This window comes from Lolium rigidum, chromosome 6 (genome assembly GCF_022539505.1).
Source record: "Lolium rigidum isolate FL_2022 chromosome 6, APGP_CSIRO_Lrig_0.1, whole genome shotgun sequence".
Classification (NCBI taxonomy): Eukaryota; Viridiplantae; Streptophyta; class Magnoliopsida; order Poales; family Poaceae; genus Lolium; species Lolium rigidum.
In genome coordinates, this window is record NC_061513.1 from 90,519,006 (window position 1) to 90,543,310 (window position 24,305).

General features: G+C 44.5%; 1 protein-coding gene across 1 annotated transcript; it reads left to right on the top strand.

The window, feature by feature from the left end:
* Positions 1-22,782: 22,782 nt before the first annotated feature.
* LOC124662946 lies at positions 22,783-24,075 on the top strand. The gene has a single exon (XM_047200721.1). The coding sequence runs from the start codon at positions 22,783-22,785 to the stop codon at positions 24,073-24,075; it is 1,293 nt and encodes a 430-aa protein (XP_047056677.1).
* Positions 24,076-24,305: the final 230 nt, after the last annotated feature.

The following is a 24,305-nucleotide window of genomic DNA, read 5'->3' on the forward strand; positions in this document are numbered from 1 at the left end:
GATCTTGGCTACCAAGCTATCTTCCGTCATTGTAAGTACTCGAAGCTATTTCCTTTAGATCCTGCAATTGCAACTTTTTGTTTCTTGTTTACACTAGTTAGGCATAATGGAAAACAACAAAAAATTTAGTGAGCTTTTTAATCTTTTTCCTGATTTAGAATTGTTTGATGCGAAAATTAAAAAACCTATGGAACCTTATTTGCATGTTAGTAGCGATGTTATTAGTATGAATGCAATTACCGCTAATGCTATGAAGAAGTCTAAGCTTGGGGAAGCTAGTTTTTGTGGTCTTTTTAGCTTCCCATCTTTAGGGGAGAAAATTTGTTCCGATAATGCTTTATCTCCCATATGCGATAACTCTAATAATGCTTCCGATATTTTAAATCCACCTCGCTGAAAGTATTCCGTATAAGATACCCATGAAAATTATTGAACGTGTTATGGACAACCACTATAAAGGGGATGGAACTGTCCATCCTAGAGATCATTTACTGTTTTTGCACGAATTATGTGGGTTATTCAAGTGTGCGGGTATCTCTATGGATGAAGTGAGGAAGAAGCTATTCTCCGTTTCGCCGTCCGGTAAAGCAGCGCATTGGTATAAATTGTTGGAGAATAGGCATTCTCTTGGTTGGGAGGAAATTGCATCTCTCTTTTATTCTAAATTTTATCCTCCGCATGAAGTGCATATTGATAGGAATTATATTTATAACTTTTATCCTCGTGATGGAGAGAATATTTCTCAAGCGTGGGGGAGATTGAAATCACTAATGCTCAAATGTCCCATTCATGAGCTCCCCCGTAATGTTATTGTTAACAATTTTTATGCGAGGCTTTCAGGACAACACAAGGACTATCTGGACGCGTGTTCGGAGGGATCTTTCACAAGCAAGGAGGTTGAAGCTAGGTGGGATCTTCTTGATCGGATTGAGGACAACGCTGAAGGATGGGAGAACGACAAAGGTAAAGAGTCGGTATAAATTATGATTATGAATGCATTGAAGCTTTTATGGATACCGATGAATTTCGAAATATGAGTGCTACTTATGGTCTTGACTCTCAAGTTGCTGCAAATCTTTATAAAGCCTTTGCTTCTCATTTCGAATTGCCTAAAAATAATTTTGATAAGTATCATGAACCTTTTAAAGAGGCTTGCATGAAGAATGAAATTGTTGTTAATTATTGCAACAAGCATGCTCAAACTCCTAAGAATGCTATTTCCTATAAGCATGTTAATTTTTGTGGAATACATAGACCTTGTGGAATTAATCAAATCAAAGATGAATATTGCATCCATCATGCTAATGAAAAAACTAGAAAGTGGTTTAGGGCTCTAGATGATCTTGGTAAAAAAGTTTGTGCCCTCTATCCTTTTATTTGTGAAGTTTGCCATGAAGTGGGTCATTTTAATTTTCAATGTTCCTCCAGTGATATTTTGAACCCAATGAGTTCTGCAAATTTGTATTGTGATGATGAAATTACTCCTAATCAGCATGATGAACTTACTTTATTTTTGGGGTGTGAAGAACTGTCGAGAAAAATCTCTTTGTTACATATGAGTGATCTTGATATTGATGATGTCCTGCATGGGTGTTTTTCTTATTGCATTGATAATAGCCATACAAATACTTACATACAAAATATTTTAGAAGATGACACCTTGCCAAAATATGATAGGACAGCTGTGTGTTTTCAACTAATTAATGAAAAGGAGGGATCCTCCCAAGTTTCTTCTATTGTTTCTGAAAGTAAATCAGGTTATGCGGACAAGCCACCCTTCAAGCCTCTCCCTCCTGAAGAAGGGAATGATGAGAAGGAAGAGAAGGAGAAGAAGAAGGGAACGAAGAAGAAGAAGAAGAAGAAGAAGAAGAAGGAGAATAAAAAGAAAGAGGTAACATCATATCCCCGCGTATATGAGATAACAATAGGTAACCGTAAGTATGTTGCTCCTAATGATTATTGTGATAATGAATCTGAATATGATGATCTTCCTATGCCCTTTACATACATTAGCAATCATGATTTGAATGAGCACACTACTTTTGATATTGCAAATCTCCGGGAAATTAATTCTGAAAATGATGACAATGTGCCTCCGATCCCTAATGATTATTATAAAGAATGCTATGATATAGGTTCTAACTATCCTTATGAAACTTGTCATAGTCATGATTGGGTTACCGAAAACAATTGCCTTAATATGCAACTTGTTTACCATGTTCAAATTCTTGATAATAATCCTGCTCAAATTACTATTAATGAGAATAATTCTTCTTATGCCAAATTTAATGATACTTCTATGCATATGAACCATGATAAGAATGTTTTAAGTGATGGGTATATTGTGGATTTCATCAATGATGCTACTGAAAGTTATTATGAGAGAGGGAAATATGGTTATATGCATCTTAATAATATTAAGTTTCCCCTCTTTATGTTGAGAATCTTGAAGCTACTTTTGTTTTATCCTCTTATGCTTGTCACTTTGTTCTTCATGAATTCATTTGTGTACAAGATTCCTCTTCATAGGAAGCATGTTAGGCTTAAATGTGTTCTTAATTTGCCTCTTGATGCTTTCTTTTGCTTCACATACTATCTCTTGCGAGTGCATCATTAAAACTGCTGAGCCCATCTTAATGGCTATAAAGAAAAGAACTTCTTGGGAGATAACCCATGTGTTATTTTGCTACAGTACTTTGTTTTATATTTGTGTCTTGGAAGTTGTTTACTACTGTAGCAACCTCTCCTTATCTTAGTTTTGTGTTTTGTTGTGCCAAGTAAAGTCTTTGATAGTAAAGTAAGTACTAGATTTGGATTACTGCGCAGAAACAGATTTCTTTGCTGTCACGAATCTGGGTCTAATTCTCTGTAGGTAACTCAGAAAATTATGCAAATTTACGTGAGTGATCCTCAGATATGTACGCAACTTTCATTCAATTTGAGCATTTTCGTTTGAGCAAGTCTGGTGGCCTAATAAAATCCATCTTTACGGACTGTTCTGTTTTGACAGATTCTGCCTTTTATTTCGCATTGCCTCTTTTGCTATGTTGGATGAATTTCTTTGATCCATTAATGTCCAGTAGCTTTATGCAATGTCCAGAAGTGTTAAGAATGATTGTGTCACCTCTGAACATGTTAATTTTTATTGTCCACTAACCCTCTAATGAGTTGTTTCGAGTTTGGTGTGGAGGAAGTTTTCAAGGGTCAAGAGAGGAGGATGATATACTACGATCAAGAAGAGTGAAAACTCTAAGCTTGGGGATGCACCCGTGGTTCACCCCTGCATATATCAAGAAGACTCAAGCGTCTAAGCTTGGGGATGCCCAAGGCATCCCCTTCTTCATCGACAACATTATCGAGTTCCTCCCCGAAACTATATTTTTATTCCATCACATCTTATGTGCTTTTTCTTGGAGCGTCTGTGTGCTTTTGTTTTTGTTTTTGTTTGAATAAATTGGATTACATCATGCTTGTGTGGGAAAGAGACACGCTCCGCTGGTTCGTATGAACACATGTGTTCTTAGCTCATAATATTCATGGCGAAGTTTCCTCTTCGTTAAATTGTTATATGGTTGGAATTGGAAAATGATACATGTAGTAATTGCTATAATGTCTTGGGTAATGTGATACTTGGCAATTGTTGTGCTCATGTTTAAGCTCTTGCATCATATACTTTGCACCTATTAGTGAAGAATACATAGAGCATGCTAAAATTTGGTTTGCATAATTGTTCTCTCTAAGGTCTAGATAATTTCTAGTATTGAGTTTGAACAACAAGGAAGACGGTGTATAGTCCTATAATGTTTACAATATGTCTTTTATGTGAGTTTTGCTGCACCGGTTCATCCTTGTGTTTGTTTCAAATAAGCCTTGCTATCCTAAACCTTGTATCGAGAGGGAATACTTCTCATGCATCCAAATACTTGAGCCAACACTATGCCATTTGTGTCCACCATACCTACCTACTACATGGTATTTCTCCGCCATTCCAAAGTAAATTGCTTGAGTGCTACCTTTAAACAATTCAAAATTTATTACCTCTTATTTGTGTCAATGTTTTATAGCTCATGAGGAAGTATGTGGTGTTTATCTTTCAATCTTGTTGGGCAACTTTCACCAATGGACTAGTGGCATCATCCGCTTATCCAATAATTTTGCAAAAAGAGCTGGCAATGGGATTCCCAGTCCCAAATTAATTAACCAAAAAAAGGCACTCCTCCATGGTATGTGATTGTTGGACGGCACCCGAAGGATTCGGCTAGCCATGGCTTGTGTAAGCAAAGGTTGGGAGGAGTGTCATCATAATAAAACTAAAATAAAAAGGTACTCCTTCATGGTATGAGATTGTTGGCAGGCACCCGAGGATTCGGTTTGCCATGGTTTGTGAAAGAAAGGTTGGAAGGAGTGCCATCCAAAAATAAAATAAAATGGGAGCCGATCTTTGAAGGTTTGTCTGGCAAGGGGGTTAGAGTACCCGCTACCATTTGTTGACAACAACATACACCTCTCAAAACTTTACTTTTTATGCTCTCTATATGTTTTCAAAACCAAAGCTCTAGCACAAATATAGCAATCGATGCTTTCCTCTTTGAAGGGCCATTCTTTTACTTTTATTGTTGAGTCAGTTCACCTATTTCTCTCCACCTCAAGAAGCAAACATTTATGTGAACTGTGCATTGATTCTTACATATTTGCATATTGCATTTGTTATATTACTCTATGTTGACAATTATCCATGAGATATACATGTTACAAGTTGAAAGCAACCGCTGAAACTTAATCTTCCATTGTGTTGCTTCAATACCTCTACTTTGAATTATTGCTTTATGAGTTAACTCTTATGCAAGACTTATTGATGCTTGTCTTGAAGTGCTATTCATGAAAAGTCTTTGCTTTATGATTCAGTTGTTTACTCATGTCATTACCATTGTTTTGATCGCTGCATTCATTACATATGTTTACAATATGATCAAGGTTATGATGGCATGTCACTTAAGAAATTATCTTTGTTATCGTTTTACTCGCTCGGGACGAGCAGTAACTAAGCTTAGGGATGCCGATACGTCTCCGACGTATCGATAATTTCTTATGTTCCATGCTACTTTATTGATGATATCTACATGTTTTATACACATTATATGTCATATTTATGCATTTTCCGGAACTAACCTATTAACAAGATACCGAAGTGCCAGCTCTCGTTTTCTCGCTGTTTTTGGTTTCAGAAATCCTAGTAACGAAATATTCTCGGAATCGGACGAAATCAACGCCCGGGTTCCTATTTTTCCCGGAACCATCCAGAACACTCGAGAGCTGCCGGAGATGGGCCATGGGGGCCCCACACCACACCGGGCGCGGGCCAGGCCCCGGCCGCGCCACCCGGTGGTGAGGGCACCCCTGGTGACCCCCCGCGCCGCCTCTTCGCCTATAAGAAGCCCCCGGATCAGAAAACCCGATACCAATTGACGAAACTCCAGAAAGACTCCAGGGGCGCCGCCGCCATCGCGAAACTCCAATTCGGGGGACAGAACTCTGTTCTGGCACACCGCTGGGACGGGGAAGTGCCCCCGGAAGGCTTCTCCATCGACACCGCTGCCATCTCCACCGCCATCTTCATCACCGCTGCTGCTCCCATGAGGAGGGAGTAGTTCTCCATCGAGGCTCGGGGCTGTACCGGTAGCTATGTGGTTCATCTCTCTTCCGTGTACTTCAATACAATGATCTCATTGAGATTCATATGAGTTTGTATCACTACTATCTATGTGCTACTCTAGTGATGTTATTAAAGTAGTTCTATTCCTCCCGCACGTGTGTAAAGGCGACAGTGGGTGCACCGTGTTAGTACTTGGTTTATGCTATGATTATGATCTCTTGTAGATTATGAAGTTAACTATTGCTATGATAATATTGATGTGATCTATTCCTCCTACATATGCATGAAGGTTACGGTGTGCATGCTATGCTAGTACTTGGTTTAGTCTCGTTGATCTATCTTACACTAAAGGTTACTAAAACATGAGCATTATTGTGGAGCTTGTTAACTCCGGCATTGAGGGTTCGTGTAATCCTACGCAATGTGTTCATCATCCAACAAAAGTGTAGAGTATGCATTTATCTATTCTGTTACGTGATCAATGTTGAGAGTGTCCACTAGTGAAAGTGTAATCCCTAGGCCTTGTTCCTAAATACTACTGAGTTACTACTACTTGTTTACTGTTTTACTGTGTTACCACTGCTGCAATACCATTACCATCAATTACGCGCCAAACACTTTTCTGGCACCGTTGCTACTGCTCATACTTATTCATACCACCCGTATTTCACTATCTCTTCGCCGAACTAGTGCACCTATTAGGTGTGTTGGGGACACAAGAGACTTCTTGCTTTGTGGTTGCAGGGTTGCATGAGAGGGATATCTTTGACCTCTTCCTCCCCGAGTTCGATAAACCTTGGGTATCCACTTAAGGGAAACTTGCTGCTGTTCTACAAACCTCTGCACTTGGAGGCCCAACACTGTCTACAGGAAAGGAGGGGGAACGTAGACATCAAGCACTTTTCTGGCGCCGTTGCCGGGGAGGAAAGGTAAAAGGTACTCACACTCCGGATCTCGGCTACCAAGCTATCTTCCGTCATTGTAAGTACTCGAAGCTATTTCCTTTAGATCCTGCAATTGCAACTTTTTGTTTCTTGTTTACACTAGTTAGGCATAATGGAAAACAACAAAAAATTTAGTGAGCTTTTTAATCTTTTTCCTGATTTAGAATTGTTTGATGCGAAAATTAAAAAACCTATGGAACCTTATTTGCATGTTAGTAGCGATGTTATTAGTATGAATGCAATTACTGCTAATGCTATGAAGAAGTCTAAGCTTGGGGAAGCTAGTTTTTGTGGTCTTTTTAGCTTCCCATCTTTAGGGGAGAAAATTTGTTCGATAATGCTTTATCTCCCATATGCGATAACTCTAATAATGCTTCTGATATTTTAAATCCACCTGCTGAAAGTATTCCGTATAAGATACCCATGAAAATTATTGAACGTGTTATGGACAACCACTATAAAGGGGATGGAACTGTCCATCCTAGAGATCATTTACTTGTTTTTGCACGAATTATGTGGGTTATTCAAGTGTGCAGGTATCTCTATGGATGAAGTGAGGAAGAAGCTATTCTCCGTTTCGTCTGTTCGGTAAAGCAGCGCATTGGTATAAATTGTTGGAGAATAGGCATTCTCTTGGTTGGGAGGAAATTGCATCTCTCTTTTATTCTAAATTTTATCCTCCGCATGAAGTGCATATTGATAGGAATTATATTTATAACTTTTATCCTCGTGATGGAGAGAATATTTCTCAAGCGTGGGGGAGATTGAAATCACTAATGCTCAAATGTCCCATTCATGAGCTCCCCCGTAATGTTATTGTTAACAATTTTTATGCGAGGCTTTCAGGACAACACAAGGACTATCTGGACGCATGTTCGGAGGGATCTTTCACAAGCAAGGAGGTTGAAGCTAGGTGGGATCTTCTTGATCGGATTGAGGACAACGCTGAAGGATGGGAGAACGACAAAGGTAAAGAGTCGGGTATAAATTATGATTATGAATGCATTGAAGCTTTTATGGATACCGATGAATTTCGAAATATGAGTGCTACTTATGGTCTTGACTCTCAAGTTGCTGCAAATCTTTATAAAGCCTTTGCTTCTCATTTCGAATTGCCTAAAAATAATTTTGATAAGTATCATGAACCTTTTAAAGAGGCTTGCATGAAGAATGAAATTGTTGTTAATTATTGCAACAAGCATGCTCAAACTCCTAAGAATGCTATTTCCTATAAGCATGTTAATTTTTGTGGAATACATAGACCTTGTGGAATTAATCAAATCAAAGATGAATATTGCATCCATCATGCTAATGAAAAAACTAGAAAGTGGTTTAGGGCTCTAGATGATCTTGGTAAAAAAGTTTGTGCCCTCTATCCTTTTATTTGTGAAGTTTGCCATGAAGTGGGTCATTTTAATTTTCAATGTTCCTCCAGTGATATTTTGAACCCAATGAGTGCTGCAAATTTGTATTGTGATGATGAAATTACTCCTAATCAGCATGATGAACTTACTTTATTTTTGGGGTGTGAAGAACTGTCGAGAAAAATCTCTTTGTTACATATGAGTGATCTTGATATTGATGATGTCCCGCATGGGTGTTTTTCTTATTGCATTGATAATAGCCATACAAATACTTACATACAAAATATTTTAGAAGATGACACCTTGCCAAAATATGATAGGACAGCTGTGTGTTTTCAACTAATTAATGAAAAGGAGGGATCCTCCCAAGTTTCTTCTATTGTTTCTGAAAGTAAATCAGGTTATGCGGACAAGCCACCCTTCAAGCCTCTCCCTCCTGAAGAAGGGAATGATGAGAAGGAAGAGAAGGAGAAGAAGAAGGGAACGAAGAAGAAGAAGAAGAAGAAGAAGAAGAAGAAGAAGGAGAATAAAAAGAAAGAGGTAACATCATATCCCCGCGTATATGAGATAACAATAGGTAACCGTAAGTATGTTGCTCCTAATGATTATTGTGATAATGAATCTGAATATGATGATCTTCCTATGCCCTTTACATACATTAGCAATCATGATTTGAATGAGCACACTACTTTTGATATTGCAAATCTCTGGGAAATTAATTCTGAAAATGATGACAATGTGCCTCCGATCCCTAATGATTATTATAAAGAATGCTATGATATAGGTTCTAACTATCCTTATGAAACTTGTCATAGTCATGATTGGGTTACCGAAAACAATTGCCTTAATATGCAACTTGTTTACCATGTTCAAATTCTTGATAATAATCCTGCTCAAATTACTATTAATGAGAATAATTCTTCTTATGCCAAATTTAATGATACTTCTATGCATATGAACCATGATAAGAATGTTTTAAGTGATGGGTATATTGTGGATTTCATCAATGATGCTACTGAAAGTTATTATGAGAGAGGGAAATATGGTTATATGCATCTTAATAATATTAAGTTTCCCCTCTTTATGTTGAGAATCTTGAAGCTACTTTTGTTTTATCCTCTTATGCTTGTCACTTTGTTCTTCATGAATTCATTTTTGTACAAGATTCCTCTTCATAGGAAGCATGTTAGGCTTAAATGTGTTCTTAATTTTCCTCTTGATGCTCTCTTTTGCTTCACATACTATCTCTTGCGAGTGCATCATTAAAACTGCTGAGCCCATCTTAATGGCTATAAAGAAAAGAACTTCTTGGGAGATAACCCATGTGTTATTTTGCTACAGTACTTTGTTTTATATTTGTGTCTTGGAAGTTGTTTACTACTGTAGCAACCTCTCCTTATCTTAGTTTTGTGTTTTGTTGTGCCAAGTAAAGTCTTTGATAGTAAAGTAAGTACTAGATTTGGATTACTGCGCAGAAACAGATTTCTTTGCTGTCACGAATCTGGGTCTAATTCTCTGTAGGTAACTCAGAAAATTATGCAAATTTACGTGAGTGATCCTCAGATATGTACGCAACTTTCATTCAATTTGAGCATTTTCGTTTGAGCAAGTCTGGTGGCCTAATAAAATCCATCTTTACGGACTGTTCTGTTTTGACAGATTCTGCCTTTTATTTCGCATTGCCTCTTTTGCTATGTTGGATGAATTTCTTTGATCCATTAATGTCCAGTAGCTTTATGCAATGTCCAGAAGTGTTAAGAATGATTGTGTCACCTCTGAACATGTTAATTTTTATTGTCCACTAACCCTCTAATGAGTTGTTTCGAGTTTGGTGTGGAGGAAGTTTTCAAGGGTCAAGAGAGGAGGATGATATACTACGATCAAGAAGAGTGAAAACTCTAAGCTTGGGGATGCACCCGGTGGTTCACCCCTGCATATATCAAGAAGACTCAAGCGTCTAAGCTTGGGGATGCCCAAGGCATCCCCTTCTTCATCGACAACATTATCGGGTTCCTCCCCGAAACTATATTTTTATTCCATCACATCTTATGTGCTTTTTCTTGGAGCGTCTGTGTGCTTTTGTTTTTGTTTTTGTTTGAATAAATTGGATTACATCATGCTTGTGTGGGAAAGAGACACGCTCCGCTGGTTCGTATGAACACATGTGTTCTTAGCTCATAATATTCATGGCGAAGTTTCCTCTTCGTTAAATTGTTATATGGTTGGAATTGGAAAATGATACATGTAGTAATTGCTATAATGTCTTGGGTAATGTGATACTTGGCAATTGTTGTGCTCATGTTTAAGCTCTTGCATCATATACTTTGCACCTATTAGTGAAGAATACATAGAGCATGCTAAAATTTGGTTTGCATAATTGTTCTCTCTAAGGTCTAGATAATTTCTAGTATTGAGTTTGAACAACAAGGAAGACGGTGTATAGTCCTATAATGTTTACAATATGTCTTTTATGTGAGTTTTGCTGCACCGGTTCATCCTTGTGTTTGTTTCAAATAAGCCTTGCTAGCCTAAACCTTGTATCGAGAGGGAATACTTCTCATGCATCCAAATACTTGAGCCAACACTATGCCATTTGTGTCCACCATACCTACCTACTACATGGTATTTCTCCGCCATTCCAAAGTAAATTGCTTGAGTGCTACCTTTAAACAATTCAAAATTTATTACCTCTTATTTGTGTCAATGTTTTATAGCTCATGAGGAAGTATGTGGTGTTTATCTTTCAATCTTGTTGGGCAACTTTCACCAATGGACTAGTGGCATCATCCGCTTATCCAATAATTTTGCAAAAAGAGCCGGCAATGGGATTCCCGATCCCAAATTAATTAACCAAAAAAAGGCACTCCTCCATGGTATGTGATTGTTGGACGGCACCCGAAGGATTCGGCTAGCCATGGCTTGTGTAAGCAAAGGTTGGGAGGAGTGTCATCATAATAAAACTAAAATAAAAAGGTACTCCTTCATGGTATGAGATTGTTGGCGGGCACCCGAGGATTCGGTTTGCCATGGTTTGTGAAAGAAAGGTTGGAAGGAGTGCCATCCAAAAATAAAATAAAATGGGAGCCGATCTTTGAAGGTTTGTCTGGCAAGGGGGTTAGAGTACCCGCTACCATTTGTTGACAACAACATACACCTCTCAAAACTTTACTTTTTATGCTCTCTATATGTTTTCAAAACCAAAGCTCTAGCACAAATATAGCAATCGATGCTTTCCTCTTTGAAGGGCCATTCTTTTACTTTTATTGTTGAGTCAGTTCACCTATTTCTCTCCACCTCAAGAAGCAAACATTTATGTGAACTCGTGCATTGATTCTTACATATTTGCATATTGCATTTGTTATATTACTCTATGTTGACAATTATCCATGAGATATACATGTTACAAGTTGAAAGCAACCGCTGAAACTTAATCTTCCATTGTGTTGCTTCAATACCTCTACTTTGAATTATTGCTTTATGAGTTAACTCTTATGCAAGACTTATTGATGCTTGTCTTGAAGTGCTATTCATGAAAAGTCTTTGCTTTATGATTCAGCTTGTTTACTCATGTCATTACCATTGTTTTGATCGCTGCATTCATTACATATGTTTACAATATGATCAAGGTTATGATGGCATGTCACTTAAGAAATTATCTTTGTTATCGTTTTACCTCGCTCGGGACGAGCGTAACTAAGCTTGGGGATGCTGATACGTCTCTGACGTATCGATAATTTCTTATGTTCCATGCTACTTTATTGATGATATCTACATGTTTTATACACATTATATGTCATATTTATGCATTTTCTGGAACTAACCTATTAACAAGATACCGAAGTGCCAGTTCCTGTTTTCTGCTGTTTTTGGTTTTAGAAATCCTAGTAACGAAATATTCTCGAAATCGGACGAAATCAACGCCCAGGTTCCTATTTTTCCCGGAACCATCCAGAACACTCGAGAGCTGCCGCAGATGGGCCGGGGGGCCCCACACCACACCTGGGCGCGGGCCAGGCCCCGGCCGCGCCACCTCGGTGGTGAGGGCACCCCGGTGACCCCCTGCGCCGCCTCTTCGCCTATAAGAAGCCCCCGGATCAGAAAACCCGATACCAATTGACGAAACTCCGTGAAAGACTCCGTGGGCGCCGCCACCATCGCGAAACTCCACCCGGGGGACAGAACTCGTTCCGGCACCTCGCCGGGACGGGGAAGTGCCCCCGAAGGCTTCTCCATCGACACCGCTGCCATCTCCACCGCCATCTTTATCACCGCTGCTCGCTCCCATGAGGAGGGAGTAGTTCTCCATCGAGGCTCGGGGCTGTACCGGTAGCTATGTGGTTCATCTCTCTTCCGTGTACTTCAATACAATGATCTCATTGAGATTCATATGAGTTTGTATCACTACTATCTATGTGCTACTCTAGTGATGTTATTAAAGTAGTTCTATTCCTCCCGCACGTGTGTAAAGGCGACAGTGGGTGCACCGTGTTAGTACTTGGTTTATGCTATGATTATGATCTCTTGTAGATTATGAAGTTAACTATTGCTATGATAATATTGATGTGATCTATTCCTCCTACATATGCATGAAGGTTACGGTGTGCATGCTATGCTAGTACTTGGTTTAGTCTCGTTGATCTATCTTACACTAAAGGTTACTAAAACATGAGCATTATTGTGGAGCTTGTTAACTCCGGCATTGAGGGTTCGTGTAATCCTACGCAATGTGTTCATCATCCAACAAAAGTGTAGAGTATGCATTTATCTATTCTCGTTATGTGATCAATGTTGAGAGTGTCCACTAGTGAAAGTGTAATCCCTAGGCCTTGTTCCTAAATACCGCTGAGTTACTACTACTTGTTTATTGTTTTATCGTGTTACCACCGCTGCAATACCACTACCATCAATTACGCGCCAAACACTTTTCTCGGCACCGTTGCTACTCGCTCATACTTATTCATACCACCCGTATTTCACTATCTCTTCGCCGAACTAGTGCACCTATTAGGTGTGTTGGGGACACAAGAGACTTCTTGCTTTGTGGTTGCAGGGTTGCATGAGAGGGATATCTTTGACCTCTTCCTCCCTGAGTTCGATAAACCTTGGGTATCCACTTAAGGGAAACTTGCTGCTGTTCTACAAACCTCTGCACTTGGAGGCCCAACACTGTCTACAGGAAAGGAGGGGGAACGTAGACATCAAATACCGAGGCAAATGATCTCGCACAGATGGCATCAGGCTACAAAGACGTAGAAGGTGGAGCCGATGTTCAGGTACAGTTCCTGGAATCAGATGACTGGAGAGCCGATATCTTCAATTACTTGAAAGATTCGGCCCGGGGGGCACCTAAACGGATAAGGTACAAGGCCATGAAGTACGTCCTTATTGGGGATGACATGTTCTACAGGACGTTGGAAGGGTTACTTCTCAGGTGTCTGGGACCAGCCGAGTCCAATCGGCTCTTACACGAGGTACACGAAGGCGCCTGTGGAACTCATCAATCGGCTCATAAGATGAAATGGTTGATCAGGCGATCGGGGTTTTATTGGCCCACCATGCTTGAGGACTATTTTAATTACTATAAAGGGTGCCAAGCATGTCAGAAGTTTGGGAAAAATTCAGATGGTACCTGCATCAGCAATGGACCCCATCATCAAGCCTTGGCCATTTCGAGGTTGGGGCATGGATATGATCGGAAAAATCAATCCTCCATCGAGCAAAGGACATGTGTGGATTTTGGCCATCACAGATTATTTTATAAAATGGGTGGAGGCCGTCCCTATGAAGTCAGTAGCATCGGCTGATGTTATCAATTTTGTGAAAGAACATGTTATTCACAGATTCGGGATTCCCGGACTATCACGACCGATGGAGGTTCGGTTTTCATTTCTCGCGAGTTTAGAGAGTTCTCGCGAGGACATGGGAATTAAGTTGATCCGATCGTCCCCATACTATGCTCAAGCAAATGGGCAAGCTGAAGCGTCCAACCGAGCCTTATTAAGCTGATTAAGAGGAAAGTCGACGAGCACCCTAGACGTTGGCACGAGGTATTGTCAGAGGCTTTGTGGGCTTATCGCATGTCATGTCATGGAGCGATAAAAACCTCGCCATACCATCTGGTCTATGGGCAAGAAGCTGTATTACCCTGGGAGATCACGGCTGGCTCGAGACGTGTTACATTTCAGAATGACTTAACAACTGAAGAATATGCAGCCCTGATGAGTGATAGCATTGAGGATCTGACGGAACTTAGACTTTGGTCGCTTGAGAAAATTAAAGAGAACAAAGCCAAGGTAGCTCGCGCATATAATAAGAAGGTGAGACCAAAGGAGTTCCACGTTGGTGATCTGGTATGGGAAGCTGTATTGCCATTAGGGACTAGGGATAAAGTGTATGGTAAATGGTCTCCAAATTGGCATGGGCCGTACAGGGTCGACCAAGTTTTAAAGGGTAATGCATATATGCTTGAAGAGCTGAGCGGTGTGAAATTCCCAGTGGATGTCAATGGTCAGCATCTTAAGAAATATTTCCCAAGTATGTGGGATGATGGACAGTGAAATATGGGGGCCGATGCATGAAATCGGCCAATAAAAAAAAATTTATACAAGGACATACGAGGCACAGCCGATGCACTGACATCCACTTTAGAACTAAAAAGCCGATGCGCAGCCGTCGACTCTAGAGGTACAACTGTCACAAGCAAGCATTAGGTCACCGTTTGAATTTGGGGGCTGGCCTTGCTGGCGTTTTTTGGTAAAAGACCGATGCGTTGCCATCGGCTCTTTGAGCATTGATTTATTTTGATAATCGGACAAATCAAACATGGAATCCTTCTTCATTGATTAAAAGGGGATTTTTTTTACAAGAAGAGCCGATTGCTCACAAAAGGAGGATCTACTGCCTAATGTACTACTACTAGTCCTATTCTAGTAGTGCCTAATCTAGGTGTCGTCGCTGCCCTCGTCGTCGCCATCATAGCTGTCGTCGGCGCTGCTGCCGGCGAAGTCCTCATCGCTGCTGCCAACGCCGTCGGCAGGCGCTCCGTACTCCTCCTCCTCGTCGTCGTCCTCCGACCCGGCGCGGAAACGCTTCACCGGCGGGTACTCGTCGGAGGAGGAGTCATCCTCCGCTTCCTCCTCCTCGTCGAAAGAGGAGAAGTCGTCCCAGGAGAAGAGATCGTCGTCGCTCTCCTCCTCCAACCCCCCATCCACAAGGAACTGGAGGTTGTCCTCCCCGTCGGTCAAGGAGACGTCATCCTCTGACCAGACGGAGAAGTCCCAATCCCTCTCGTCCCAATGCTCTGGGGTGAGGGCCTCGTACGCCGCCATCAGGTCGAACTCCGGCTCCGGCTCGCTGGAGGAGGAGGACTGGAAGGAGAGACCCGAGGAGGCAGAGGAGGAGGAATCCATGGTGCAGAGGGATTTTTCCGATGGCTAATGCGGAAAAGGGGGATGAAGAGGCGAAATGCTCGATGCGGTTAAATAAAGGGGATATAGTGGAGATGATTCAATGCTGCGGCAGTTTTCGAGGACGCGGTGTCAAATCTGTCAAGTCGTGCAGTACAGAGAAGTTGAGAAGACAAGGCATCATGATGGAAAGACACTGAAGCGGTTCTGCTCTGCAACGCGTAACCCGATGAAGAAAAAACAGAGTGGTTTTGGAATTATTATTGCCAAAACCAGGGGGCATGTGTTATCACCAGAATTTAGCTAGAGCAGAAGATGGGCCGTGATTGAGATGGGCTTAGAGGACATGCATATAAAGTGTCTCTGAATCGGCCTCGTACGAGAGTTTGGGCTAGATTGCCCGTGTATTTGTATATTATGGTAGATTACGTTTTATGTTTAGAATTAAGAGATAGAGTTTAGTCGTACACAGCTAGGTTTATTCCCAAGATAGAAAGTCTACGGACTATAAATATGTACCTAGGGTTATTGAGAAAGGAGGACGATCACGTTCGCAACAAACCAATCTAGGCGCATCGCCACCCCTTGTTTCGAGGGTTTCTCCCGGGTAAGCAACATGCTGCCTAGATCGCTTGCGATCTAGGCAGTATCAGTTTATTCGTTGTTGGTGTTGCTCGTACTGAAGCCTTTTTGATGGCGAGCAACACCCTTAACGTAGATGTTTTGGGGCTGACGTCGATACTTTCATGATATGCTTGCTTAGCTACGCTGTCCCTCAATATCTAGCTGCCTTTGCACCTATCTTGGGTGTAAGGGCAGCATCTTGCTTGTTCTTTATTTAGTAGATCCGATCTGTTATAGTTGTTCCTTGTTCTCCAAGGATTAGTTTGATATCCGCATGGTTAGGCCTTGCAAACGGGTTGAACGATCCGGTAGTGCGTAAGGTATGGTTTACTAATCCTAGAAGGAATTGTTCTGGGAATCGACTTCATGTTGGTTTTTAGGCCTCTTTTAGGACTAGTCTTCCATCATCTTTCGTATCTGCTAGGCTCAACTACGTGTAGGATGTTCCGGTTATGCGGTGAAAACCCTAAACTGTCGTAGATTGATTTAACTTTGTATTAATAAAGCAGGATCCCCATGTCATCGTAAATCCAACGTGAACCATGGGGCAATCGGCTCTTTCAGCCGATTCACAGGATAACCTAAGAGCCGATCGGGGCTCGTATTTAATGTTTACGTGTTTGCCATGCAGGAAACTAATCGAAGCAATCCATCACCTTCCTGACCAGGTATAGGTCAGGTGGCACGCCCTTGCATTAGCTGGGACGTGTGCCAGAGCATTGCGGGCCGTCGCCCGAGGGACCAGGGCCCTCCAGCAGTCCTGGGAGCCTCCCGGCTCTCCGTGTTGCTCGTCGGTGCTCCCCGGTGGGTTTTGGCAGGCAACAGGTATCAACTTTGTGAGATTATCTAGAGGAATACTGCAAGATCATCTATATGAGTTCTGTCTCGAACGGCGGAACCGTTCCCCCTCGCCGCTCATGTGGGCGACGGGAGGGAACCCTAGCTACCACCTGCCCAGGCCCCCTCTCCCTGCTCCTCCCTCTCCTCGCCGCCGCCGGAGGGCGTCGTTGGGCAAAGCCCAGGAACTAGTGGCGGCGGGGACTCATCTCCCTCTCGCGCGGAGGACTTGGCGCGGGCCAACGGGGCCGGTGAGGGCGGCGCGCTTGACGAGGGGCGCGGCTGCGCTGCTGCCTCAACAGCGGTGTGGTGGCTTCATAGTGTGGCGGCGTCCCCGTGCTGGAGGCGGCGGCTTCTCTCGGGCGGCCACCAAGTCCGGTGCTGGAGGCGCGGTGGCGGGCGGGCCTGGTGGTTTGCGGAAGTGGCAGCGAGGCGACGGGGCGCTGCACACCAGCGGATGGGCGATGGCGGCGTGCCGAGCTGGTGGCGGCGCGGGCCAGATCTGGGCCTAGAGGGTCTGGTCGTTTTCTGCTTCGCCTTCCTTGGTGTGCCGCGAGGACGGCCTTGGCCAATTCGTTCGGGCGACCATGGGCAGCACCACCGGGTTCCTGGCCGGGGAACGCAACCTGCTGCCGAGTCTTCTTCTCTGCAGCCTCCATGGGCTTGGCGACGACGACTTAGCAAAGCCACGATCTGATTTTTGAACCACTTCATCATAGTCGGGCGGCGGATGGCGGCGTGGGGGCATGTTCGTCCGCGTCGAAGAATAAATGTGGTGGTTCTATGATTCTTCTCGCACCAAGTTTGAAGTTCTGTCCGACGCTTGTTCCCACCAGTCTGGGTGTATTGTCGTGTACCGGAAGGCCCTGCCGGTAAAATTCATTGTGCGAATAATACCTGAAGATTTTGGATTGGGTGGTTTCGGTCGTGCGCACCCATGTTTTTTATCTGGCCGTTTGGTTTCAGAGGGAGCTCTTCGGAGCTCTGTTGGCTGTTAATATCATGGAGTTCGTTTTATTTCCATGGTGCTAGCGGAGAATGTCATCAAGCTGAGATCGGTGGAATAGCTATGATGGTCGGATCTTGGTGGTGATGTGAAATTGGCTTGGTGCTTCGTGACTTAAACAGCGACTGGTATGTGGGGTCGACTGCACAGGACAAGTTCAGAGTCTTATCTTTCAGGGTAAAAATCCAAGGTCTGACCTTAATTGGTTGTACGTGAAAATATTCTTCTTGAAGGCAGAATGGCCTGCGGAAAACAGAAGGGAAGGCGGAGTGGTGGCAGGGGAGGAGGCGCTGCCACAATTTCTTACTGAGATTAATGGGACCTTCCGTTTTCTTTCCTCCCGGTGATGGTGGTGGACTACAGTTTCATGGATGCCCAGCTTCTCTCTCCAACTCCTCGTATAAGGTGTGCATAAGACCTCCCATCATTCCTTGCTTGGGGTTAGCACGAGTGCCGGTGGTGGCGGGTGAATGGCGGTGCCTCCTCTCTCGTCGGACCACCGCTGTCGCCAACAACATTCATATTGAAGAATCTGAAACAACCATACAGATCTGCAGCCCAACCTAACATCGATTTGCATCCATCCATGGAAGAGGATGTCTCTGTTATCCAATCCATGAAGCATATCCCTTCTCAAGTTTGTCTTATTCAGGAGTCCAATCTTGATGTCTGCCTGCCTATAGTAAGTACTAGATGGACCCTGCGCACTTTGTTGCGCCCTTTTTTTTTGTTGGCATCCATTTTTTCCCTCCTGTCTATGTGCCTCGAAGTTGGTCCTCAACTGAATAAGATGTAGAACAGAAGTGAACCAAGAGCTAGCTTGGTGATTAGAGCTTCGCGTGTTGAGCCAGCCCACTCGGGTTCGGTTCGAGTCGTAGCCAATGCCCCCTCGAACTAAACATGGTGTTATCTATGTGAAAAATTGCTAGAGAAGCCTCATATATCTAAACAACCTATAGCCTAACGGAGGGACCATTCCCCTAATGGTCAACACTTCTACGATGTAGAACAAAAAAGACATATAGGGCTAGCAAAAGAAAGCCTCGACATTGGTCCTAAACTAAATAAGATGTAGAACAAAAAAAAATGGCATCAAGGGCATCAAAAAAATCTCCACAACAATTATCAAAATCAACTCATTGAGGAGGTCGTAAAAATCGCATGAGGTGCATCCAAAACCCTAGGTTAACCGTCCACTGATGACTCGACTACCACAATCAAAACAAAAAATGATGCCATGTTGCAGGCGCATGCAACCTAGAACACGAAGAATAACCTATGCAATGGTATGTACACTACCATTGCGTTTGCGACCACTGCGACCTCAAGACCCCTAAACAAACGAAAAAATCACTTGAGCAGATGCACATGAAGAGAAAAAATGGAGTTTAGCACCGAAACGCAGCACAAGCACAACCAGACAACAACAATACAGTAAAAACCTTAGACTACCATTTAATAACAATAATCTCATGATAATAACAAAAAACTGTCATTATCTCCAATCATAGAACATTATGTAGCAATGATTTTGACAAATGACTGTACCACACTAAGGTAGAACCAACATCTGGAGGGTAGAAGATTGTGCATCACAATGAAGGGATAAATAAATAAATTATATACATGTAATATTCAGTAAAGTATTTCATTCAATAGTAGTACTTCCTGTGCATATTACAAAGTTCAATCTCAGAAGATAAACAAAAAAGTTGGATAGAAGAAGCAATTTGTCTTCCAATTTCAGTTAAATGACTAAGATGAAGCTAAACAACAGTAATTTAGACACCTAACAAGAGAACGATCGCATGAACAATTGCACCTAAAATGTTCGTAGAAGCACCATTTAACACAGGATCATCATATCACAAAGGCAAAGACAGACAGTGTAAGGCCATCACAGAAATCACAATCGAGAATACTGAGGATCATACATAATGCCCATTTGAGTTCCAAGTCGCAACAGTGCAGGTACTATGACATACATAAAATTTCTTGGCAACAACATGTGGGGAGAAACAAGTTTGAACCTTAGGCCTTTTTGACTCAGAGGGAAAGCCAACATTGGGCTTGAGCTGAATCAAACATTCCACGCTGAAACATCAGATGAAACATGTAGAGAGACAAATTGAACTTTGTCTTCACATAAATAATGGGAATCAAATAGTGTCACCATTATAAATGTGACAGTCTGTGTACAAACATCAGTGAAGTTAACCACTCAAATACACACAATGTAGCACCGAGACCAGTGCATACAAATGCACATAGTATATGCAACATGGTGTTGTCCAACTTCATGTATTAATATCGAAGTTTAGGGGAATTAGAACTTGTATAAGGACAAATTTATTCCAAATGGTAACTATACATCAAGAGAGGAAAATAAAATATAATGAAGCAAGTAATTGAATATATTTCAGGGCAGGCAAAACCACTTGACAGAATGAGTTCACGTGTAGTTGGGTAAACCTGCTGAGATCCACAAGAATTTTACCACAAGAGCATAAAATGTTTGCGCAGATTTACATATCACAATTCCTGGACCATCTAGTTTCACTGTTGGCTCGAGAAGACAATTTTTCATACCAGACTGGAGAATTTTCCAAAGCTATCTATTATACTTAACGGCGTATATAAATTGCAAAAAGGTTTGACAATTTTTCATATCCCAAGAACCATCAAGTCAACAACCCTCTCCTGCTCCCCTGCCGTGGTCCCTACCACGACAGCATCACTCTTGGAGAGTTTTATCTTGAGCCCGGACATCAGTTTGAAACTAATAAGAATGAGCTTCAAAATGGCAATGCCCTTGTTCGTCGACTCGATCATGGTCATAGTATCATGCGTATTGCAGGTGAGTGACTCCCACCGGAATCAGATGCCTCACCAGACCCAGAATGTGTCCCGCCTCCTTCGCCCTTGACAACATGGCCGCCAGGGCATCCACCATGAAGTCAAAGAGGATGGGGGACAGCGGATCCCCTCACCTGACCCCTCTGGCATTGCGAAAGAAGGGGCCAATCTCCCCATTAACATTCACCGCCGTTTGTCTACCCGAGACCAACTGCATAAGACGATGAACAACGGTCGGAGAGAAGCCTTTCTAGTCGAGAACCTCCCGCATGAAGTCCCAGTCCACCCGATCGTAGGCCTTCTCAAAGTCTAACTTCAGAAACATGCCCCTAGCTTTTTCGAATGGAGCTCGTGGGCGATCTCATGAAGGGCCAACACTCCCTCGTGTAGGGCCCTCCCTTTAATGAAACCAGATTGAGTTTGATATATCGTTCTATGCGCAAGCGGAGTGAGCCTTGACGGGAAACTAGCAACTAGCAACCCGCCAAACGCTCACACAACACCACCGTTCGCCGCTTGAAGCATTGTCCGCAAATCGCCGGCAGCATTGCTGTCGGGCGGTCGCTTGGAGATGGAGGCAGAAAAAACTCCCGCCATCGGCAGCAGCACCGCCGGGCTTTGTACCATTGACAACCAGCTTTTGCAGCTCGGTCGGCCAACCTTCGGAGCTCCCACATCCACTCGATGTAGCATCTGCGAGCCACCATCGCTGGTGCTACCACCGGTCGCCGCCGATGCTTCCATCGACCACCCGATGTGCTGTGAACTGATGTCGCATGTGCTACCATCGCCTGTGCTACCACCAACCATCACCGGTGCTGCTAGCACCGCTGGAATTTGCTTGAAGTATCATGATTTCGGCCGGTAGCACCCGCCATTGCTGGGCGGTAGCACCGCCGCCCTTTCTTCGTAGCACCACCACATGGGGTATGCAGCTCCTCCGCCGCCGCTCAGACTCGCAGCAGCATCACCTCCACTTTGCAGGCTTGCAGCACCAACCGTCGCCGGTCGAAGCAATGCCCAATTGTTGTCGCAACACCGGCGGCCTAGCCTCGCCGCACCGATGGAGCGCCGCCTCCTCTTGTTGTAGCATCAACAACCGGCAGGACATCGTCTCCCTCTTCTTGGTGCAACGTGACAGATGTCGTTGCAGCACTGGCGACCTCAGGTTCCGCATCCGCATGGTGGCCGTTGCAGCAGCGCCGTCACCATCGCATCGTCGTCGAAGTCCTCGAACACCCCTACATGGCTGTCCTTGTAGTATCGCCACTCGGGAGCTCCACCACCGACGACACCGAACTTGCACCGACGGGGATTGAGTGGAGCAACGGCGGCGCGCCTTGCAGCAACTACGTAGGAAGGCCATGACCGGCAGTGGGACGCGGGGCGCGGCTGTTGGGATTCATCCACGGATCGATCACATTAAACTAGACGAACACACGCAACCATAAAAATATTGCCAAAGGCACGTATGGTGCCTTGTCTTTTTTCTCTTTCAAAACTTGCGATTACAAACTTGGACAGACCCATCGTGTATATACACACGAACGAACCAAAGACTACACAACCGACTCGAGTTGTTACTTTCCTAAACTAGCTTAATCGACTTGACCTTGGACTCACGAACAAATACTAAGCAGACTAGGACACCTAAACTTGGTATAGGTGAACCGACCTAGACCAACTCGACCTGGACACCAAGATGAACTAGTACTACAAAGACACTTAGCTAATTATGGCATGCAGCCTACACGCAAGAATAGTACTAGGAAACTAACCCAAATTTACCTCTCATCCTTTGGTAAGTTGTCCTGTTGCATCCCACGTTGCTGCATATCCCACGTTGGTGGACACGCGTCGCGCTGTTGAGTCGGAGGTTGCGAGCCTCCGCCTGATTAGAAACGAACACATCTCTTTTTTAGAAGAAAAAAGAACTTGCTTTGTCCGGGAATGGGAACCGGAGTCGGAGAGCAATCCGTCCGCGCGTCATATGGTTGATCGATGCGATCGCGCCAGCCCTACAAATATGCCCTCGACACTCGACAGAGACAAGGCTCGAAAACAGAATCCGATTAACTGGCCCTGATCGATAATGCCGCCGCTTCGACGACGCCTCGATCGCGCCCGCTCCGCGCCGACGCCATACCCCAACGGCTGGCTATCGCGACGCCCTCGCCGGAGCAAAACCAGGCGCGCCGATGGCGATGAGGTCCTACCGGCCGACGTCCTCACCGAGATCATCGCCCGCGCATCTTCGGGCGCCGCCGACGTCGCGCGCTTCTCCTCCACGTGCCGCCGCTGGGGCTTCGCCGTGGCCACGCACGCCGCCGCCATCTGCCGCTCACTGCCTCCACCCACACGGTACCAGACGCACCTCACCCTCGGCTTCTTCCATCAAGAAAACGAAGACGTCCGCGCCTTCCACAGGCGCCGCCGACCTTGCGACTCCGCGCAGCCGACCTTCGTGCCGACAGCGTCCGCCTCGCACCTCCTAGGCACGCTGTCGCTTGGCTCCCATCTCTTGGGCGGCCTGTTCGAGCATGCCCGCCCGGTCGCGTCCCGGAACGGGCGCCTCGTCCTGGAGCTCCGGCGCAAGGAGCGCGCCCAAGGCCTCACCCTCAGCGTCTACAACCCCATGACTGGGGAGGTGTCCGTGCTTCCAGCCCTCTCCGGCGAGGACTGCCCAGGGTACTACGCGTGCGCCATTCTCACGGGCGACGATCTTGACGCCAGCATTCCGCTCGGCTTCTTCCGCGTGCTCCTCGTCTACAACCGCCGCAGTTTCACGGCGATGCGGATCTTCTCCTCCGACGTCGGTAGCTGGAGGCTGGAAGGCAGGATGCCCGGCGCCAAGATGGATGCCGGTAAGCTGCGCCGGCTAGGCCCCGCTGTCGTGGTCCGCGGAGTGGCCTACTGGCCCATGCACCGTGCAGCGTTGGGCGTGCGCCTCGACGGCGCACTCATGGACGTGTGCTTCGTGCCCTACAACAACCACTATTTTCCGGACTACCGCTTGCTGGGAGTGACACCGGACGGGAACCTAAGCTTCGTCTTCGCACTATTCATCCGCCGTCTCATCATCACCATCGAGAGCCTGAAGCCGAGCTCGGCTAGTGAGTGGGAGTTCCATGAATTGATCAAACTTCCCGAGGTCCCGACGAGGCCATCGACCGCACTTAAGTTGCGGTGGTTCAACGAGAAGAGCGGCACGGTGTTATTCACCATCAGAGAAGGAGGAGAAGCCACCAGCGGCGCATTCATGTTGAACCTCGCGACCAGGTCCCCGGAGAAGCTTGCGGGCGGCGTCGAGTGCCATGGATGGAGAAACTTTTGCGGCTATGAGATGGACCGTGCTGCACACCTTGCGTCCGTAGCCCACTGCTGAGTCCTTATTTAGGGTCTAGGGTTTAGTCTTTTGAGTCACTAGGAAGCGGTCCTGGTGTAGTGTTTGTTGTGTACCGTGTCGGTCTGCTGCCTACCTCGACCTCCTGCTTTGTGTGGTGCTCCGGCCTACATCCATCCACAAGTCCTATGATCCACCCGAAGCTCTTGAGCCACTCCGCTAGGCTTCAGTGTTGTAGTAGGACCTTTAACGGCGATGGGTCGATCTTCCGG

What these genes read in the sequence shown, in the direction of transcription:
- LOC124662946 (XM_047200721.1), top strand. Translation starts at nt 22,783, where the DNA reads ATGCCGCCGCTTCGACGACGCCTCGATCGCGCCCGCTCCGCGCCGACG.